The sequence below is a fragment of the Osmerus mordax genome, chromosome 26, assembly GCF_038355195.1.
Source record: "Osmerus mordax isolate fOsmMor3 chromosome 26, fOsmMor3.pri, whole genome shotgun sequence".
NCBI classification, from domain to species: domain Eukaryota; kingdom Metazoa; phylum Chordata; class Actinopteri; order Osmeriformes; family Osmeridae; genus Osmerus; species Osmerus mordax.
The window spans coordinates 8,521,692-8,541,211 of record NC_090075.1 but is presented as its reverse complement, the minus strand read 5'-3'; the positions used below and the strand labels follow the sequence as shown (position 1 = coordinate 8,541,211).

Here is a 19,520-nt window from a genome sequence, read left to right as displayed (position 1 = left end):
GTCCTCTCTATGCTCTCGGCTTACCCCTCCACCCCCCCACCCCTCGCTCCGGAGGGCTTGCTGGCCTGGGGGTCCTCTCCTCACTGTGTGACAGTCAGTGAGTGTGTGTGTGGGTAATGGGGGTGGATGGGGGGGGGGGGAGTGGGTGGCGCGTGTGTCCGGGGAGGGACCGTTTTATCGCCTGCGCGAGTATGTGAATCTCGTTCGGCCCGCGACTGACCCCTTTCGTTCTTTCATCACACTGTAACCTTTCTGCCATCATTATAATGCATACTCTAATTAGTTCTTTTCAGGGCTTTTGTAGTTGCTGAAAGACTTAATTTGACACAGTTTTATGCTAAAATAACTACACCACTACTACTACATTTTATTTTATACTTTGAAAGATCTATATATTTTGGGGGGGCATTTTTGGCTTTATTTTTGATAATGCCAGTTGGAAAGAGACAGGAAAGACAGAGGGGATGACCTGCAGGAAATGGCCCGGGTTGGAATTGAACCTGGGCCGCTGCTGCCTTAGCTTATGGGGTTCGTGTTCTACCCGGCGAGCCACCGGGGCGCCCCAATTTAAACTACTTTTGATGGCTTGTTGAGATCTCCACCTGGTGCTGCTTTTATGGATGTAAATGGAACTGATTGGTATGAGAAAGAAAGTGTTTCTACCATGACTATAACAGTAACTGTTACATATTTGCAGTGCATATTTAAGATGGCGTTTAGCCCAGAAAGAAATCAAATCAACTCAAACTCTAGTTTAAATCCAAGTGGGGTAATGTGGAAATACCTCATCTAAAGAATAAGTGATTTGTTTTGCAATATGAACGTTTATGGAAACTGTATCTGGACACTGAGCCCACCCCGGACAATGACAATTCCCTGAAAAATGAACGCTTAATTTCAAACTCAAACCTTTTTTGTTGTTGTTAAGATCCTGACCCCAGTGCCTTTGTTGTGATCTGCGTTTGTTTAACTTGAAAGAGCTAATTGAAAGAATTATATTTGTGTGAGTTTTACAAAATTGTATAAAGTCCATGTAATTACGTACAAAACTCTTTCCAACCGGGGTTCTCTAGTTTAAAGGCAGCTAGTTTCAAGCCTTGTTAGTGAGGTTAGCTGACCCTTTTTGACATCGTGTCTGTCTGCATTCCAGCTGGATGGGTTGCAGAGTCGCTCTAAATTGAGGTCCTGCGGAGCCTCAATCCCAGAGCCAAGGGCTCTGATGGACAGATTGATTTGACAGGCTGTGAGCGGTTAAAGTGAAAGTTATGTATACAAGCTAATTAAACTGTTTTTGTGTAAAGGGGTCAGAGACATTAACAGGTCCCTCAGCAAAAAGTGTGAACTTTTTTTTCCCTTCCACAGTTTTAACCTCTTCTGTCTTTCATTTCCCTAATGATTGCCAGGTGTATGGGTAGAGTTCTGAGTTTCCAAAAGCTGCAGATTCTCTATTTAAGAAAATAGAAAGAAATGATGTGTATGTATGGGGGGAATGAAGGAAATGAAGGGAAAAGCCAACATCTTTAAATGTACAAAGTAACATCAGTGTATATGGTTTTTGGACTGATACCTGAGAAAATCACTTTGTTGTCTGGTACAGGTAAAGGTTCTTAGAATGAGCTGAAACTCAGAACTTGAAATGCTGGCTTTTGTTAAGTCTCCAAGAGTTTGCACTAGGACGTTTGCCCTGCTTTTAGTCAAATCTAGCTCACCCTCTACGATAGAAATAGCTCTAAAATTATAACGAAGAAAGCTTTTTTCAAATCAAGGGGAAACTTAAAGTTATTTCAATATTTTGTGCACGGTTTACACGACAGCTTCCCCAATTGTTATCAAACTTGAGTGTCCCCAAACATTTAGGTCGAAGTAATGCCACGCAGCTGTAACCGAATCACAGCCTTAAGACAACGTTTGTAAATGTTGAGGGAGTCTACTGAGAGTGTGCTGCCCAGCTGACGGTGACAGGAGTCTGTCACGACTCCACACCTTCCTGACTTCTGTCCATCAGCTGGACTGGCAAGGCTCGTTTGCTACAGAAGTGGTGTCAGGAGACGTTATGTATTTCTGGGGAAAAATAGAAAGCCCCCATGCCCTGTGCTCTCCTTGCCGAGACACTCTCCCTTAATCATAGTTTTCATTTCGGTACATTGAAATTTCAGTAACCAAGGACAATGTCATAAATAAGGTGGTTGTCATGCTTTTTTTTTTATTTTTTACCTGCTGCTACTTAAGTTTGCACATTTGTGGGGGGGGGGGGGGGGGGGTGTTTGTGTGTGGAGGGCGGTCAAAATGTTGTTACACTGTTGTGGTGGTGGGAGGTTGGGGGTGTGAGCGGGGTATGGGCTGCGAGGTTTAGGGAGAGACTTTAAGGAACATTTTAATAAAGTCTGGGCATGTGGTGTCCTAAATGAAAAGGTGGATGTCCGTGTCTTGTCACCGAGTAATGAGAAGATAGGAGTTCTGCTTCACAGTGGTGCACAAGGCTTTCACTCTTCATTGATGGAGGCTTGATGATGCATGGGCTCAGCTGTAAGAGGTTTCTATCAGTGTTTACTGCACACTGTAGAATGAGGGAACACACCGGTCGTGTGTTTGAAAAGGGTTTTGTTGAATGGTTGCGTGTTCTTTTCAAACTGTGAATGCAATAAGCAACAAATAAAGTATTTTGAGAGTTCTCAACCATGTGCGGTGTAAACGGTATAGTTTGCAAAGTTTATCTAAGGTATGCCTTTTGTTTTAATAACTACTCTGGTTTTGACCCCTCTGCTTTGAAAGTGCACTGATTTGAAGCTACCTGCTTCCTCTGCTAACGCATACGGCATGTCCCCCTGTTTCTTCAAATACAATAAATGTTATTTTTTTCATCTTCCGTTTGCACTACATTACATTTCTCAAGGGAGATATGTTTTTTTCCCAACATATTGTTTGTTGGCTTTAACTTTTTAACATACAATCGTTCCCTAATTAGTTGGCCTATAATTAATTTATGCTATTTGTTTGATGTATAGTAATACTTTGAGAGCAACTGTGCCAATACTTTGCATAAATTTTAACCATTTTACTGCAGAGTTCAAAAGAAACAGGACTGTGTTTAGAAAAACACACTGTGCATTTAAATAATGCAATCTAGTTTTTTTGTGTGCAATGTTTGTTTTGAACTGAAATATTAATGAATTAACATTTTAAACAATCCATCATCATTGTTTTGATGCCGCTTATTTTTAACACAATTATATTCTAATTGATCATTTTTCATAATGTGTGTGAGATGTTTTCCCACTTTGTTCGCCTCACAACAAAAGATTAATTACAAATAAGAGAAATGATCAAAAACACGATCATTAATTTGCTACAATAAGTTGGAAATTGCTGTTCTAATGCAATACAATGGGGTATGTGTTGCAAATTACCTCCTACACTCTGGGTATTGTTGTGTTTCTTCCCATGTGGTACAGTTGTTGCGCCACGAGATACAGCCTAAACTTTTGGCAAAAAGAAAGGATTTGAAAGGTAAATGCGTATATTGTGATTTTAAGTATGTTTTGCTTTTACTTTATTTAACAGAGATCTCTTTCTGCACCCGTTTAGAGTGTCTGTGTCCAGCCAAGCTGATGTCTAAAGAGGATGGATATCCTAACATGGCACCAGACACAGGGCAGTCTCAGGGGATAGTCAAAGGACCTAAGGAGTTGGGCAGCAGGAGAGCTGGAGGTGCCATCGCTAGCAGCATGGCTGTCAGTTTGAATGGGCCTCCAAATCATGTTGTCAATGGTGATGCATCGAGATCTTGCTCTGGCAAATTGGATGTTCCAAACTTGCGCTTGATTGATGCCCGAGGCAGGTCGCACCTCTTTGGAGGTGTCACCCTTTCTCTAAGAGATCCACTGCAGGGAGAGCAAAGGAAGAGAACAATATGTTCCAGTATTTTTCACAGAGTTGCGCTGATTCAAATGAAGTTACTCCTAACATTCTCCTAACATTTTAGCACAGATCGATTGGCCTTGAGATTCATAGGAATTTCCTTTTTTCCTTTTTCCCGGTACATCTGCTAGGCAGAAGTGCCATCCCTCAATCCACCTTGGTGAATGTCGCCCGTACCTATGCTTATTAAGGCTCAGAGGATTGCATTATGGCCCGAAGGTGAATGCACAGCTTGTACATTCAACAAAGACAACAATGAGCATAATGAAAAATTGCTACTTTTCTGCGACCGAAAATGTGTCCTTTCTGCTCCCAAGGGCACTTCATTCTTGTGTTCTTAGTACTAGTCATGGAGTTTTGTGAACCTGAAATATCTTCTTTTATGTGCCATTTTCTTTCATTATTTTCTCTGCCCTCTTCCAATGATTTTTCTCTTGACAAATTCACGAGGGAGGAGTCCACTCTTGTGTTTCTTCGTCTGTGTGTGTGTTTCTGTGTTTTCCCTGTGTGGGTTCCATTGTGTGTGGCTCTCTCTGTACATATTGAGTATTAACTGTCTTCCATAGAGTACAAACTGAACATGGACACTTGAGATAGAAAGCTGGGGGAAACCTTGAGCTTGATGCTCTGATCGGGCTGAAGATGAACACAATGTCTGGGGGATGCGCCTCACAGAAGTGCCCCAGTTTTGTTGATGTTCCTATTTCTTCAGTCCTCCAAACTCTGTATAGACACACTCGAACAAGCAGCTTTTGGCTCTTGAGCTCCCTAAAAACATAGCTTTGAATAATAAACAAAAATGAAACAAACATGCGTGGGAATATTTTGTCATGTGTTTTGTTCATGTAGTTTCTTCACATAAGTTGATAAAATAGAGAAAATGTTTACTTTATTGTGTTCTTTTGTCTGTGTGTGTCTACAGGGGCTTTTCATCTTCCTGATATATGGGGTCTACAACACAGAGGTAAGTCTGCATTGTGTCTCAAGGCTGTCGGAGTGAATGAGAGAAATGACAAGTTCCTGACGGGGCTACGTGCTTAAAGGAGCGGGTGGAGGGATGAAGGGAGGGATGGTGGAAAATGAAGGAAGAGGCGCCTGTCTTTCCACATGAGCGTCCCACTGCCCTTCATGCTTGGGCTAACTTATATGCATCCGGGCTGGCCATTAAACACTGACACGGCCCTTCTTCCAACCACTCATTCCTCACCCACATTGGCTAATATTTCACTGCCTCTTTAAGTTTTTAAACTCACGCTGCTCCATTTAGCATTCTGACAAAACGCTTCTGGCCAGTTGCGGAGTGTCTCCCAGCTCCTCTCTTTGTCTATGAGTAAAATAGTCTCTGACGGAGGAGGGAGTGGTGAAATATTGTATTGAAATGGTTTGTTATTACCATTTAGATGTGCTCACTTAAAAAAAAAGTACGGCGTAGAGATTTGAAATATAAATAAATTTCGACTTAATGGATGGGCTTCATTTAGCAGTATCACTCTTGGTCAAATACTTGTGTTCTTTTGGCCCTGTACTGTATGTAAATAGCAATAACTATAAATGTGCATAATCAGATACATCTTAGAGCCTTTTTGAGAGCCGGGCGATTTAAGAACTTTTCTCATTTCTCATTTTAAAATGCCACCCAATGCCGTGTCACCTTTTTATTCACAGGCTGTCTTAACCCTCCTATATCCAAAAAGTGTTTACACCTTTGGTGTTCGCGGGTCAAATCTGACCCATGTTTGAATACATTGACAAGCACTGAATTAAAGCAAAAAATATCATCCAATGAAATGTTTTATCTGCCAAGTAACATATTAGCCATCCATATCCATAGTTAAATATATATTGCTTTGAATTTTTTAAGTACCTTGCACTATATTGGACTTACCATGTGCACGTTTTATGTACAAAAAAGGCACCATTTATCTGTTTTATTTGGTTATGTACAGAACAGGGAAACGATTTATAAGACCATGAGAAGAGGGTAATGATAATGTCATTCCAAAAACAGTGGCCTCATTGTTTGATTTTTATACCCCAGGAAGGTACACCAGGTAAGCATTGAAATGGCATGTAGCAATGTATCAATGGCAATGTGGCAATCTCCCTCCGACTATTCACAAACACTAGTCTTCCCTCCATGTTGGTCATGTCAATAAGGATCTTTCTATAGGCTGTGAGATATCCTTTGCTCATGTTGACAACTGCAGTTCAGTCAAGATTTCAGCATTAATTAATAACCATAGACATGAAAATAGGTTTGACTTTGGCAGAGTGGATGTATCTAGGGGAAGCACAACATACATAGACTATGAGGCAGGGAGCAAATTGAGAAATAATCCCACCTGATGGATAGTAACATACAGACAACATGGGGAGATGGGGATGGTGGAGGGCAGCAGCAGCACAATAATACAACAACCGGGAGTGAATGTAGGAGTATCCGTGCGGCCTTATAATCGGACGTGGGCCAATGGGTGAGGTGTAGAGTGCCATGCCTGAACTAGGCTTCACTCATATGCTGCTTCAGAATGGGATGTGGGTAAGACCTCAAAGAAGGTCTTATCAAAATTATGTTACCACTCCCCAATTGAAAAAACCCTTGTCACATCTATGACAATGAATGGGTTCCCAAAATAATTAAAGCAAAAAAGTATTCAATATGAGAGATGAAATTGAATTTTCATGTTTGTGTATGTGTGTGCACATGCTGCGGTGAGATGTTGGTAATGAACTGTGAGAAAGTCCAAGCCTATATACTGCTATACAGCTGGGGGGACAGAGAGATGTGGGTGGGGGTGAGGGTTGGGTGGCGGGGATGGAGGGAGGGTGGGTGGGTGGGTGGAGGATGTGAGTGAAAGAGAGAGTGGGATGGGTGTGTGTCTGTGGGATCATAGTATTTGCTGCATGCTACAATTGAATTCAAGTCAATGCAAAACATGATTTGAATTATTTTAGACAATATTAATACACTATTATTGTAGGTTTTATTCATAGTATTTATGTGTTGCTGACCTTTTAGTTATTGATGATGATTTGGCAACATTTACTTTTTATTTCCCTGCTTAAAACACTCAGAATTACTACTGGGTCAAATTTGACCCACAACACCACAGATGTAACTTTTTTTTTATAGGTATTTAAAAAAAAGAAAACTGATCAAATTGTGCTTGATTGTATTCAGTAAACCAGCATGGATGCATTAATGAAGCCTTGTTTTGACCAGAAAAAAATTAAGGTGTTTTTTCATGCATCTAAACTTCAAAAAGGGTCAAATTTGACCCAAACACAATAGGAGGGTTGTATTTGTTCTCAAGGACAATAGGGTTAGAATGGTTTGGTAAATCAAAATCACCAATATGATTTAATTATTTTAATTGGTTGTAAACCTTTAAATTGGTAGATGCTCAACCTCTACGTTAGCCCTGTTGATTGGACTGAACCCACAAAGGTCATTGTCAATGGGGCACTGTACAATTCCCCCTTCCCCACCCCCCACTGTCCATCTGTTCTCTGCTTCCCTTCTCTACATCCCTCTCTCCATCCCTTCTCTCCTCTCTCCACCCCTCCTCTCCATCCCTTCTCTCTATCCCTCCTCGTCATCCCTTCTCTCCATTCTTTCCCTCCATCTCTCCTCTTCATCCCTCCTCTCATCCCCCCTCTTTGTCTCTCCTCTCCGTACCGCTCTCCCTTCCTGCTCCGCATCCTCCCTTCCATCCCTCCTCTTCCGTCATGAGTGTTACTGACCAAGGAAGTCAAACCCATGTCGTTCCCATCCCCTCCCTGTCCTATCCACTCTTCCTCTTTTCGCCCTTTTTTCTTCTTTCTCTCTCTTTCTCTATCATTCTCCACGACAGAGCAGAGGGTGAAGAGGTGTCCCTGAGTCATGAGACACTGTACTGACATGGCGGAGGCTTGGGGTCTGACCCCGTGCATTGTAAAATAAATCATTGGCGCATTCTTGCTTAAGTGGCTTTTTTAGTGCCCGGGAATCCATTTTCTTACTCCAAGTTCTCCTTGACCCTGGGGTCTTTACAATTTGTGAGCAACCCATGTACGCGTCGTGCTTTTCCAAAGGGTGGCTTTTGGGAAATGTTATAATCTTCGCTTCTCCACCCCCTTTCTCCAGTGTCTTTTCTCCACCCCACCTCTTGTTCCTTTTGTTTCCCATTTTTTCCCTAACCTCTCTTTTGCATTTTTTTTTTCTTAAATCCATCTTTATCTCTCAATTTCCTCATGCATTGTGGAAGGTGTGGCAAAGAACACAGGCAGATTCCAGTTTCACCCCTCTGACATCGAAAGGAAATTCTTGTTTAATTGAAAAATTGCAGAAAGCTGAATGGGAATGATCAACGTTTTTTCCTTTTTCTTCTTGTTTTTGTGTGTGTGTGTTTAGTAAATCAGATAATCAAAGAGGGGAAAACGAGAGGCCAGAATGAGAGGGCTCTGTTCTGTCTGTATTCATTTAAACAAACTAGACCCAGATCACCAGGGACAATGTAACCTCTGATTTGATTACACAATCTCAGACGAGCTGCTAAGAACGTGTGGGTGATAGCCTCCCTCGTGTGCCGATACTTGTATCTGGCAGTGAGACACATGCTAAGTTCAAGTAAACTGATTCAACATTGAGATTTAAGTCTACAAGGCCACACTATAAATAAAGTTTCTATTAGTGGTGAGGGTTGAACTTGAAAGTTGTTGTAGCTTTGAAATTGGTATTATTAATACTACAATTTATTAGGACTGTGTAACCAAGGTGCCAGGGCACTGTCAAAGATTATTCAATTTTTATAACCAATATTCCAAAAAACCTTTTGAATGTACATGAAAAAATAAATACATACAAAATCAAAAAGGTTTTTTTTAAATTATACTGTAAATAATAAAAGATTATACTGTAAATATACTGTACATTTCAGACCGGATTGTGGGTCTTTTGTTCAAAGACAGAGCATTATTCTCTCATATGCCACTACTGATATCAGGGATATAATGAGGATATTCCTCAGGCATCATTAGAAAACTTACACATACATCATCCACAGATAATACCCATTTAATGCAACATTAATTACCAAACAAAACATTTCCATTATTCATCTCATTTAGTTTTTCCTTGGTGGTCACCTTGTAATCCTTTCCTTTGACCACCTTTTCATTTGACTAAATTCCAAGGATGTCGGCAGGTGTTAGCATTCCTCCGCTCTTTCATATGGTAATCGTTTATTGCCCATTTACATGGGGAGACGCAGTTGCATCATCTCAAAACCTTGAGAGCAAACAAAAATGCCTTAACCACATAATGATCGTCTAAAACAATGCCCTTCCCCTCATTGTCAAATGATTAATTAAGTCGTGTCATGTAATTGCCTCAGCTCGCTTTGATATGAAGCAAAGAAGCGAAATACTCAGGATTTCCCCCTTGAACATTTGCGCAACGTTTCTGTACGTTGAGCCTTGCCATGTGCCAAGATTAATAGTGGGCTTTTATAAATATGACACTGCCACTGTTGATTCTGCCCTGTCAAATGCCGTCTGGTCTCTTCATTATATGGCTGTTCAACAATGGTGTGTATGCAAAACATCCCCCCCACACCTCCCACACCCCATATATATACACACACACACACTCTCTCTTTCTCTGTCGCGCGCGGTCTCTCTCTCTCTTATGTGTGTGAGCGTATTTCAGTGTGGCGTCATAATTTATGACACGCCAAGGCCTAATGAAGCCGTAAGCCATAATGCATATTCACTAACGTGATGGGTTGGGCCGGGACAGGTCTGGGTGATGAGCGTTGAGCCGCTACAAATTTACAGTAAGCGGTGACAGTACACAGACCTTATTGGATCTAAAACATTACAGAGAGAGGCTGGCTAATGGGTCCATGATTCTTGTAGTTTTCTTTTTCATGCCGATAGTTTATGAAGTCTTTATGAAGACAGTATGTCTTTATGCAGTATATCTTTCAAGGTCAATTTGGTATGGAAATAGAATGGAGGAAGACTGCACACATTTTAAAGATAATTGTCTGTGAGGGAAGGTTGTGGGTTCTCTAAATGCCTGTGAATGGGATTCTTTGTTAAAGAGTGTAATCATTTTCCACGTACACATCATTTCCACCGACATATTCATGAAGTATGTTTCAAATACATATAAAAATAAACAAAAAGTAGCTGAGTGAATAATAATAATCAGAATATTCTTGTAAACAGAGTTTAAACAGGCTGTAGGGATTGTACATGTGTACTGCACACAACAGTATGGCAGATATATTTCCTCTTTGAGCACAATAAATGCAATCTGTTCTGCTAGGGCAGTCGCTATTCCTCCAATAACTCCATTTGTTGGTGGCCTGCTCTGTGTGACAGATGATAACTTAAAGTAGTCTCCTTAGTTTGCGGGCTATATGTGTCACTTTCAAATTCCATTACATATGACAAACTGCAACATTTAAGTTTTGCCCCATCTCTCAGTGGCCTGAAAGCCCAAAGCTTCTTTCTCTTTTATCGATCTACTTTCCTGTTGTTTTTATTTGATTTTGAATGGCATGTGTTGGTTGTTTTCAGATGGTGCAGACTCATATTGGAAAATTTGCTGTTTAGAACTTTAATCAGAAACACTTATTTTTCTCTTTTTTTGTTTAGGTTCGGAGCACTGTAAACAGGATCAAGGAGAGAAGAAAAGCTCTTAATCTTTCAGTATGTCATGTACCACTTTTCTATTTCTGGGGTTCTGTATGTGTGTTTGTGCGGTAACATCTGCCTGTTTTTCTGTGTGTATTTGTGTGTGACTGTGTTATGTTTCTCGGTGTGACCGTGCATGCAGTGCCACAGTGGATGTTGTGTACACCTATATGTATAAAAAAAACTCCTTTTCACAGTAGCGATGTCAATGACATGCAATGCTTCTGCAGCAGTAGTCCCAACAGTGGACACTCCATGTTAGATGCCCTTATACATCAAACGTGCCCCCTCTGTAATAGCCCCCTTCTCCCCATTGCACCCCCCCCACACACAACCCCTCCCCCCCCTACAGCACCTTTATCCTCGCAATGTCAACCTCACCACCGGGTTACAAGTTTCTAATCCTGGACGAGCTGTCCCCTGACATTAAAGTGTCAGGCCAATATTTATACCTGGCCGGCCGCTGCTGCTCTGAGATCACTTAGCCCCAGCAAAGCGCTTTAAAAGTAGTTAATAGCCCAGTAACCCCCCCACTTCCCACCCCCTCCTCCAGTGTCCCCAATCACACGCACACACACCTGAAACACACAAACATGCACGTGCACACACCGAACCAAACACATATATTCACCTTCCAGGTTTTACAAACGCACACACACACACAGTCTACTACACCCTACTGCAACATGGCCCTTATGAGTGATCACATTAACTCCCTCCTGGGTTGTCAGGCTTTATGGGTCGCGGCAGTTTGTACCAGTCCCTGTCCATCCCATCAGGTCATTGAGAAGGGAATGAGACCATTTCTAAAGGCAGATTGATTTTAGAATATCGCCACCTTCTTCCCTTTGACCCTCTGACAGTCTGAAACTGCAAAGACGGGGACCCAGTAAAAAATGACTGCAGGGACGACCCCAGCCCCCCTCCCAATCCCACTTCAGGTATCTTGATATATGACGCGCCCCCACATTATCAGTGAGGGTCCCCATTTTAGTGCTCTCTCTTTCTCTCTGCAATTTTCCAATCTCAGAGTCCACCATCTAGCTTGCCCATGCAGCCAATGTTTTTTTTTTAGCTCATGCTATTTTGTCCCATAAATCTGGCAGAAATACTGTATCCACCTATCTTGGGGGAGATAGGAGGCATTTGGCTCTAGATGACCGCACATGCCCCTATATTTCCCCTTGTTGTAAAACACAAGATTGTGTATTGTGTTGCAGAAGCAAATCATGTGACTAACAAGATTCTGTCTAGGATGGTGTTACAGCAAATAGGTATTGTGTGAGACAGATGAAATCTGACAGAATCTTTCATCATTTTCTTAAGGTTTTATGTTAAATAATGCGACTTAAAACTGGAATGATGAAATGTAAAACATGTAAAACATGAATTACGATTTGGATAGCGGGGTCGATGGAAGGCAACATTTATTGCATTTATTTTTCTGCATAGTTCCAGAATGTACATCAAAAAGCACTCATGTTGACTTTTAGCACAAAACTGCTAATACAATAACAAGACATAATAGGAATGATCATCCCCCGTTTGACAACACTCTGTGTTAGGTCCACCAAAACGAAACACGATGTTTGATAATCAATATTAGTAATGACACTTTCTCCGCCTTGATTTCATTCCTATATCGACCTCAGCAGTCTAGTTTTCCCCAAGCCCCCACCCCATGCCCTAGTAGAGGGGTTGAGCACAGATTCTTACCCCCTAGGGCTGTGGAGCACCTTTAGTTATTTATACACAGCCTGACCAATGTTGCCTGCTTGATACCACCTGCCTTCTGACCCTCTCTGACCTCCCACTTGTACACACACTGCCAGATTGCTTTGTGAAATAAAGCTGTCAGTTGCACCACCCAAATAAAAAACGACCCCCCACCGCCCCCCTATCCTCAATACTTGGAGTTCCGTGTCAGTGACAGCACTGAAATATAGATATAAATTGGAAGCGGATTAGTTTTTTGATCTTAATTCAAGTTTTGACAAGATATAGGAAGCAGAGTGACTAGTGTGTGTTTTGTGTTTGTGTGTTGTGTGTGATGTGTGTGTGTATTTTTGCATATTAGTGTGCCGAGTATTTTATGTGCTCCTCCTGCATCTGTGTGTGAGTGTGTGTGTGTGTGTGTGTGTGTGTGTATGTTTGTGAGTGTGTATGTGTGTGTGTGAATACACTCTGTACTGAGTGTGTGAGTGCGTGTATGCGTGGCTCTGGGATATGTACTTGGAATAAACCAGGCTGTTAGAGGAGCGGCTGGCATAACTTTGAATGTTTGTTCGGAGGTCTGCGATGCTGGGCATTCCTTCATGACAGGCATATGTAATACAAGAGGCCGGGCCCATATAGGCGCTGATGCTCTCTGAAGTCTGTATAATAGCTGTGCAAACAAATGGGATTCAGTGATTGAGGTTTATTTTGGTCTCTGAGGGGAGATGCTCTGTTTGAAATCTGCTAATTTATGGTCTTCCAAACGTGAAATGGTCTAGCAGCTTTTGCTGTATCTCTGTCAGCAAATATGACATATTTCCAAGGTATGACTGACTTTTTTTTTAAATAAGAAATTACTTGGCATCTACCATTTACGTTATAGACTATTGTTAATACCATTTAATGGTGCTACATTATGCTTTTACATTGGATTTAAATTATTTACATAATCTGTCTGAGCTACAAACTCATTGAATGTGACAGTCAGTTGGTAGTGTTGACTGAATTAAAAAATAGCTGTGCCTTTACATAGTTTTTAAAATGTATATATATTTGCTTAATATAATCATTAGTTGGTCTATTATACATTATTCGACTATAGTATGTTCTCCCATAGACCAGTCTCACTTACCTGTGTTTCCCCTCAGAACTGTGCCAGTTCCAGACCCTCCAGCTCCGTGACGAGCACTCGCCCCACCAGCTCCCCTGTCCCTGGGCCCCCGAGTCCCCACAGCCCTGGCCTGGAGGAGAAGAAGGAGGAGGGGCCCCTCCCTGGCCAGCAGCCCACCCTCTGCCCCACTGACCCCCACATCTGTGAGCTGGCAGAGAGGGAGGGGAGCTCAGACAACGGTGAGTAACCTTCTGGGTTCCCTAGGCCTGTACTTGACACCTCCAGGGCTAAGTCATTCACCACATACAACCTAGCCTGCCTGAATGCCTCAGTTTAACTCGGTTCATAGGTCATGTCCTGTGCAAAAGCTGAGCTGAGGTCACAAATTGTATGATGATTGAACAGCAGTAATATCTTATCCAAACATGAATACATTCTTTTTCCTTTTTTTTAATTGTTTAGAATTTGCATCAAATGACCTTGGTCATTTAATTGAGTTTTAAACCAGAATAGACTGTATCTCTCAGTTGTGTGTAGGATTTCAAATACTTAGGGAATAGACAACAGAACTCCAGTGAATACTCTGTGGGGCAATTCAATCAGAAAATGCAGAGCGAGATAAAACAACAAATTTGATGTTGTCCTTGCATCCTGAGAACTCTAGTGACTGTACAACTTCACGAAAAAACGAAAACCCTATTATCATATCAAACAAAATATCTAAATCTGTATCTTATATCTATATATCTTTACACAGTTCCAGCACAATAACAATCTGTTGCAAAAAATACAGATGTCAAGTTTGCTTGAACAACACAGTTGTCTTTTTCATTATTTTGTGTGTGTGTCTGTGTGGGTGGGGGGGGGGGGGGGGGTGAATGCAGACACGCAAACCTGCTAGGCATTAGGTGGGGAACGAGGAGTAGCGTTTGGCACCGAGAGTGAACTTAGACATGAGATCCTCTGTCCAACCCTGACAGAGTCCAGAGCCTGCAGATCCCAACAGCCTCAATCTAGCTCCCTGACCCAGGCTGTACTCAGTACAGTTAGAGTAATTTAGGGGGGGGGGGGGGGGGGGGGGGGGGGGGGGGGCGAGAGAGGATGCCAGAGAACATTTTCAAAGTGCGGAAAGGAGAGGGAGAAGGTTGCGTAGCGGAAGGAAGAGAAAGAGAGACGGAGATAGAGAGGGGGGGGAGAGAGAGAGAAATAAATAGAGGAGAAAGGGAGAGTGAGAGAGGAGGAAGGGCGATGACTGAAAGATTTTGTATCTAGTTATCCAGGTAAAAAGGTTGGCAAAGGATTATTCCCCCTTCTGCCAAGTCATCTGAAATTGGCGTGGGTATCACTCTCTCTTGCACTGTAGCCCATGCAGTGATTTTTCACTATGTCCTGGATCAGAAATTACAGTGTGAAAAAAAAAACTTGTTGGGCAATGAGCCACCAGCATCATGAGATTTACAGACCCCTTCTCCCCTCGCCACCCCTCCCTATAAATGGCTCCAGACTCAAGTGAAAATGTCGTTTTTGTCCTTTATTCATGCCACACCAGTTCAATCCTCCCCAATGTCTTCATCTCCCAAGATACTGCAGGCGGTACATACTGTATGAGCAACACATCACATTACATTTTCATTGTTAGTACAGCGTGTATGGAGAAATATCGATTGTCAGCAGTTATTATCCAGCTCATTTCCTGGGCCGCCCTGATGCTAACTGGATGCAAATGCTCTTGGCTTCGCATGATTGGCTTTCTGATGAGCTCAGCGGTCCGGGCATACCTCACTGTTAAAATACCTTTGTGCATATGAGGCACGCGCGCGCGCACACACACACACTGTAACTAATCATCCTGACTATTCCACTTGCCTGCCCTTAATGCGACGCAACATAAACAATTTCATTTACTAACAGGCCATTTATTAAAACTTGGTAACTGTAAGGTTACGGTGGTGTGTGGGTGTGTGTGTGTGTGTGTGTGTGTGTGTGTGTGGGGGGGGGTGTCAGAGAATAGAAGAGGAAAGAGTCAGAGAAAGAAGGGAAAGACAGTTAACAAAAGTGACTGAGACCGTGTAGAGAAGAAAGGCAAAGGACGGGCCGTAAAGGGAGAACAGAAACCTTGAGAGAGTGCGAACGGAAAAGGATGCGAGAAAGAGCGAGGAAAAACAATCGCGGACTTGAGTGTGCGAGGCGACTGGGTTTGACGTTAGGTTGCCGGCTGTGAAATAACGACCGCACCTTCACGTCCATAATGAGAATTGGTGAGTGCTCCTTGGTATCGTGACCTCACCCACAAGGTTTGTCGCGAGCTCTGAACAATTGCAACAAAGACTGCTTTTGATCACTTCATGCCTCTCTCCCTTTCGTGGACGCCTCCGCTCACATTGACCAACTGCGACAATCGGCAGAGGAGAAAAGAGCAGAGGAGACAGTGAAGGAGGAGATGGCAGGAAAATGGCGAGGACAAGTGCGTACGGAGGAGTGAAGCGAAGAACGAACAGGAGTTTGTGCAAAAACACGAGAGATGAGAGAGTGCGTGAGCGTATGACGCATGAGAATAGCGTGGCAAGACTGAAATTAACAACGTTATGCCTCGTCTGCGGTCTCGCGGCCCACTTGAACTTGAACCGGTGTAGTAAGGTTGGTCGCAGTTGTTTTGACCCACCCCGTCCTGTTTGACTTTTTGCGGTCTTTGGAGAAAAACGGCTGTTAAATGAAATGTATCCTCGTCACATATGTACTATATATCCACTCAAATAAGATGTTAGTAGAAATCTGTGCTGTCGTTTTTGGCTCACTGATAGAACGTGCTGGAGCCATGTGTCCAGGCTGACATCTGCCCCGGCCTCCTCTCTCTGAACATGTGGTCCTCAGAGCGGCCTGCAATTAGGGGCCGCGAACACAGAGCCTTGCCTGGTGTCTAAATAAGAGAAGAGGTTGGACCCTGGATCGCATGCAACAGCAGATTACACCCAGATCCTTCTACAGACAGGGGGATGACACGTAGACATGCACGCACTCACACACACACACACACACATACACACACACTCATAGCCTCCTTGTCACGCACGTTTAGGCTGATTCATTGACATGGCGCAGAGTACCTACAGTGAAAGGAAAAAAATGCCCAAGAGAGATGACAACATCGCCGTCCCAATCTCATCTGCAACACCAGTTCAGAACCCCCCCTTCCCAACCCTACCGCCCTCCCCCCCCCTCCCACCTCCCTCCGCCATATGGATTAGTGAATCAAAATGTGCAACTAGAAGCATCCGGAACTACGGTAATACAATACGTTTAAAAGACAGAACATGGTTGACTGGTCTGCTGTGTAATACTGGTTTTGACCCTTTTGGAGACCTTAAAAAATCAAGTGGATGGAAATCTTTGTTAGGGCACAATGCAAAACTGTTTCGTCTTTTGTTAGAAACCATTCAGACACCATCCATTCAAATTACAGTTTCAATTGATGACTTTCTAGTCATAATTAAACTACTATAATAACATCAGTATTTGGCTAAAAACGTTGACGCCATTGAGTCCTACTAGCCACAACTTTTGCACTGGTATTTTGTTGTTTTTATCAGTATTATTAGTTAGGCTTGGTATATATTGTGTCTGTGGTGGCAAGGTTAGTTTATTTCTTCACATTTCATCGAGGATGATAAGGACACAACTATCAAACTGCTGGAACAGCTGAAGAGGTATATCCATAAAAAAAGCCTTCTGTTCTCTCCAGGAAGGAGTCTTCGCGTTAGAACCGTCGTTGGGGAACAACGTCACTGATAGTCCCCCTTAAGCTGCACACGCTTCATGTTCAGTGTCTCCCTGATGCAAAGTGATGGGGACTAATTCTACATCTGCTTAAACTAAACGGGCCCTAAAGTTCAGCCAACTCGAAACTTCAGCCCTCCCCGCTCTTCTTCCCATATTCCGTTTCCTTTATTTGCACATTTTCTGTGCGTCTTTCTTTCATTTTTCCCTCCTTGCTGTCCTGAGTGATTGACAAATAAGTAAAGGGCGACCTTGATGGTGGTGTGTGTGGCGTTCCGCGGTGTGTTTACTGGATCTGTGGCTGCAGATCGGGGCCTTGTCATCCGTGGACTTTGAGGACTTGATTGTAGCTCGCAGTGTAAATACCCAAACAAACAGCTGGAGTCGAAATGTGCGATCGTTTTGCCCTGTATTTACATTCCTCCTCTCTCTGTCTTTCTCTCTCTTTTCAGTTTCTCCCTCTCTCTCTCTCTATCTCTTTCTCTCTCTCTCTCTTTCTCTCTTACTTTCTCTACATCACACTTACTCACTCATTCTATTTAGTTGCTTATGTTTCTTTTACCTACAGTATGTCTCCCTTTCAGTCACTTTTTCTCGTTCCCCCTCTATCTCTTTTTCTTTCATTATCACTCTGAGTGGCAAGTATCTGGGGCCAAGAATAACACACTTGAATTGAGAACCACTTATTTCTCCCACAAATGCTGTTTTGTGGGAGAAATTAATACGTGTCAATAGTCAATTCAGGCAATTCATTCTCTCAGGTAAGGTTTCGCTTTTCTAAGATGAGAAAATCTGTTAAACTTTATCAGATCTTTTTGAACGCAACTCTAGTGCACAGCATTGTCCTAAAGCACATGCACTGGCACCTGATATTTATCAAACCCAATGAGCAAATAGACAGATGAAATATGGAAGCCATTTTGTTGTTCTAAAGGTGCCTTAAGTGCGACTGTTTATGCTTATGCACCCAGCTGCTTCAAAGCGTGCCGGGATTCCCAAATTTGTTTCTCTCTCTGTTCTACATAACGCCATCATGCTTGGGCAAAACCCGGCAGAGAAATATATTCATAATTCAGAGAAACCACTACGGCGGAATGCCAGTCGTTGTCAGCTATAACAAATTGGACGCAAAAAAGTTGAATTTGTATCTGCTTAGGAGGCTGACTGCATTATACGGAAGGGACTGCAAGCTTGTGGTAATAGACTCCATGATGGATGGCCAGACCGCATAGACTCCCATTCCTCTGCGTTATCCATCTATTTATCTACTTATTTATTTATGCCATCGCCCACAGAGCGAGCCAGACAAACTGAGCATGGGGGGCTGGGGTGTGTGATCGTTTGTCCTGGGTGAGCATGGCGTGGGTTAACTCCTTATTGTAGTAAGACAGGGATGTATACATCGTTGTCCTAAACCAGGTACCGTCGAGTTAACTACCTCAGGATGTAAAGTGTTGAAAACGTAACCTTCGATTTATCGTATCATAAGTGTTTCAGGAAGTTAAACATGCTGACTAATATATTATCTTATTTAACATTGTTACTGTTAACATTATCAACACTATCATCGTTAACAACATCATTTTTGGACTTTGTGCCTCTTTCTTGACGACATCTCCCAATGATTAATTAAAGTGATTACCGCCAGTCTGTGCTACTGTTTTCACCCCCCTCTGCAATGCGCTCGCTCTCTGCACATGCACGCAACGACAGCTAGTTGTTCTTGTCACAGCATGGCTGTCACATCCCGCCAGCTCAAACCCAAACTGAAGCCCCCGGGGGGGGGGACTCGGATCACTGACACCAAATGAGTGAGGATCGCCAACTGCGATCCAAGACTAACATCTCCCCCCCCCCCCCTCCGCTCCCCCTTCTCCCCCCCCCCTCTCCCTCCCCCTTTACATCTTTAACCCCGCTCTCGGTCCCTAATCAAGGGCGTCACTCAGGGGGCCGTGTCGCCCCTGTGGCTGTGGGGGGGGGGGGTGGGGGGTGACCTCTCCTGGGCCTGCCTGTCTGCCTGACAGCCCCCCCCCCCCCTCCCCACCCCATGTCTCACCATACAAGGATTGGCAAAGGGGCTGTGTTCTTTTCTGTGCGTGTGTTCGCCTGCCTGTGTACCTACACACACTCGCATGCATGCACTGTACCACACATGTCTGCGCGTGTGTGTGGATTGGATAACACTTTTCTGCCTCTTATACCGCGGCAGTTGTGGCGGGCGTCGGTGGCGGCATCGGCGCTGGGGGGTAGGGGGGATGGGGGCCGTAGATCAGGGCAGGGAGGATGGCGGAGCGACTTGGGGTGACAGGGGAATAAC

General features: G+C 43.2%; 1 protein-coding gene across 1 annotated transcript in view; it reads left to right on the top strand.

The window, feature by feature from the left end:
* LOC136935811 (adhesion G-protein coupled receptor D2) overlaps positions 1 to 19,520 on the top strand; it is a 58,908-nt gene that overhangs the window by 21,693 nt on the left and 17,695 nt on the right. Inside the window, exons 20-22 of the mRNA XM_067229468.1 lie at positions 4,841 to 4,882; positions 10,564 to 10,617; positions 13,467 to 13,668. Of these exons, the coding sequence (XP_067085569.1) occupies positions 4,841 to 4,882; positions 10,564 to 10,617; positions 13,467 to 13,668 (298 nt within the window). The remainder of the gene's footprint in view (positions 1 to 4,840; positions 4,883 to 10,563; positions 10,618 to 13,466; positions 13,669 to 19,520) is intronic.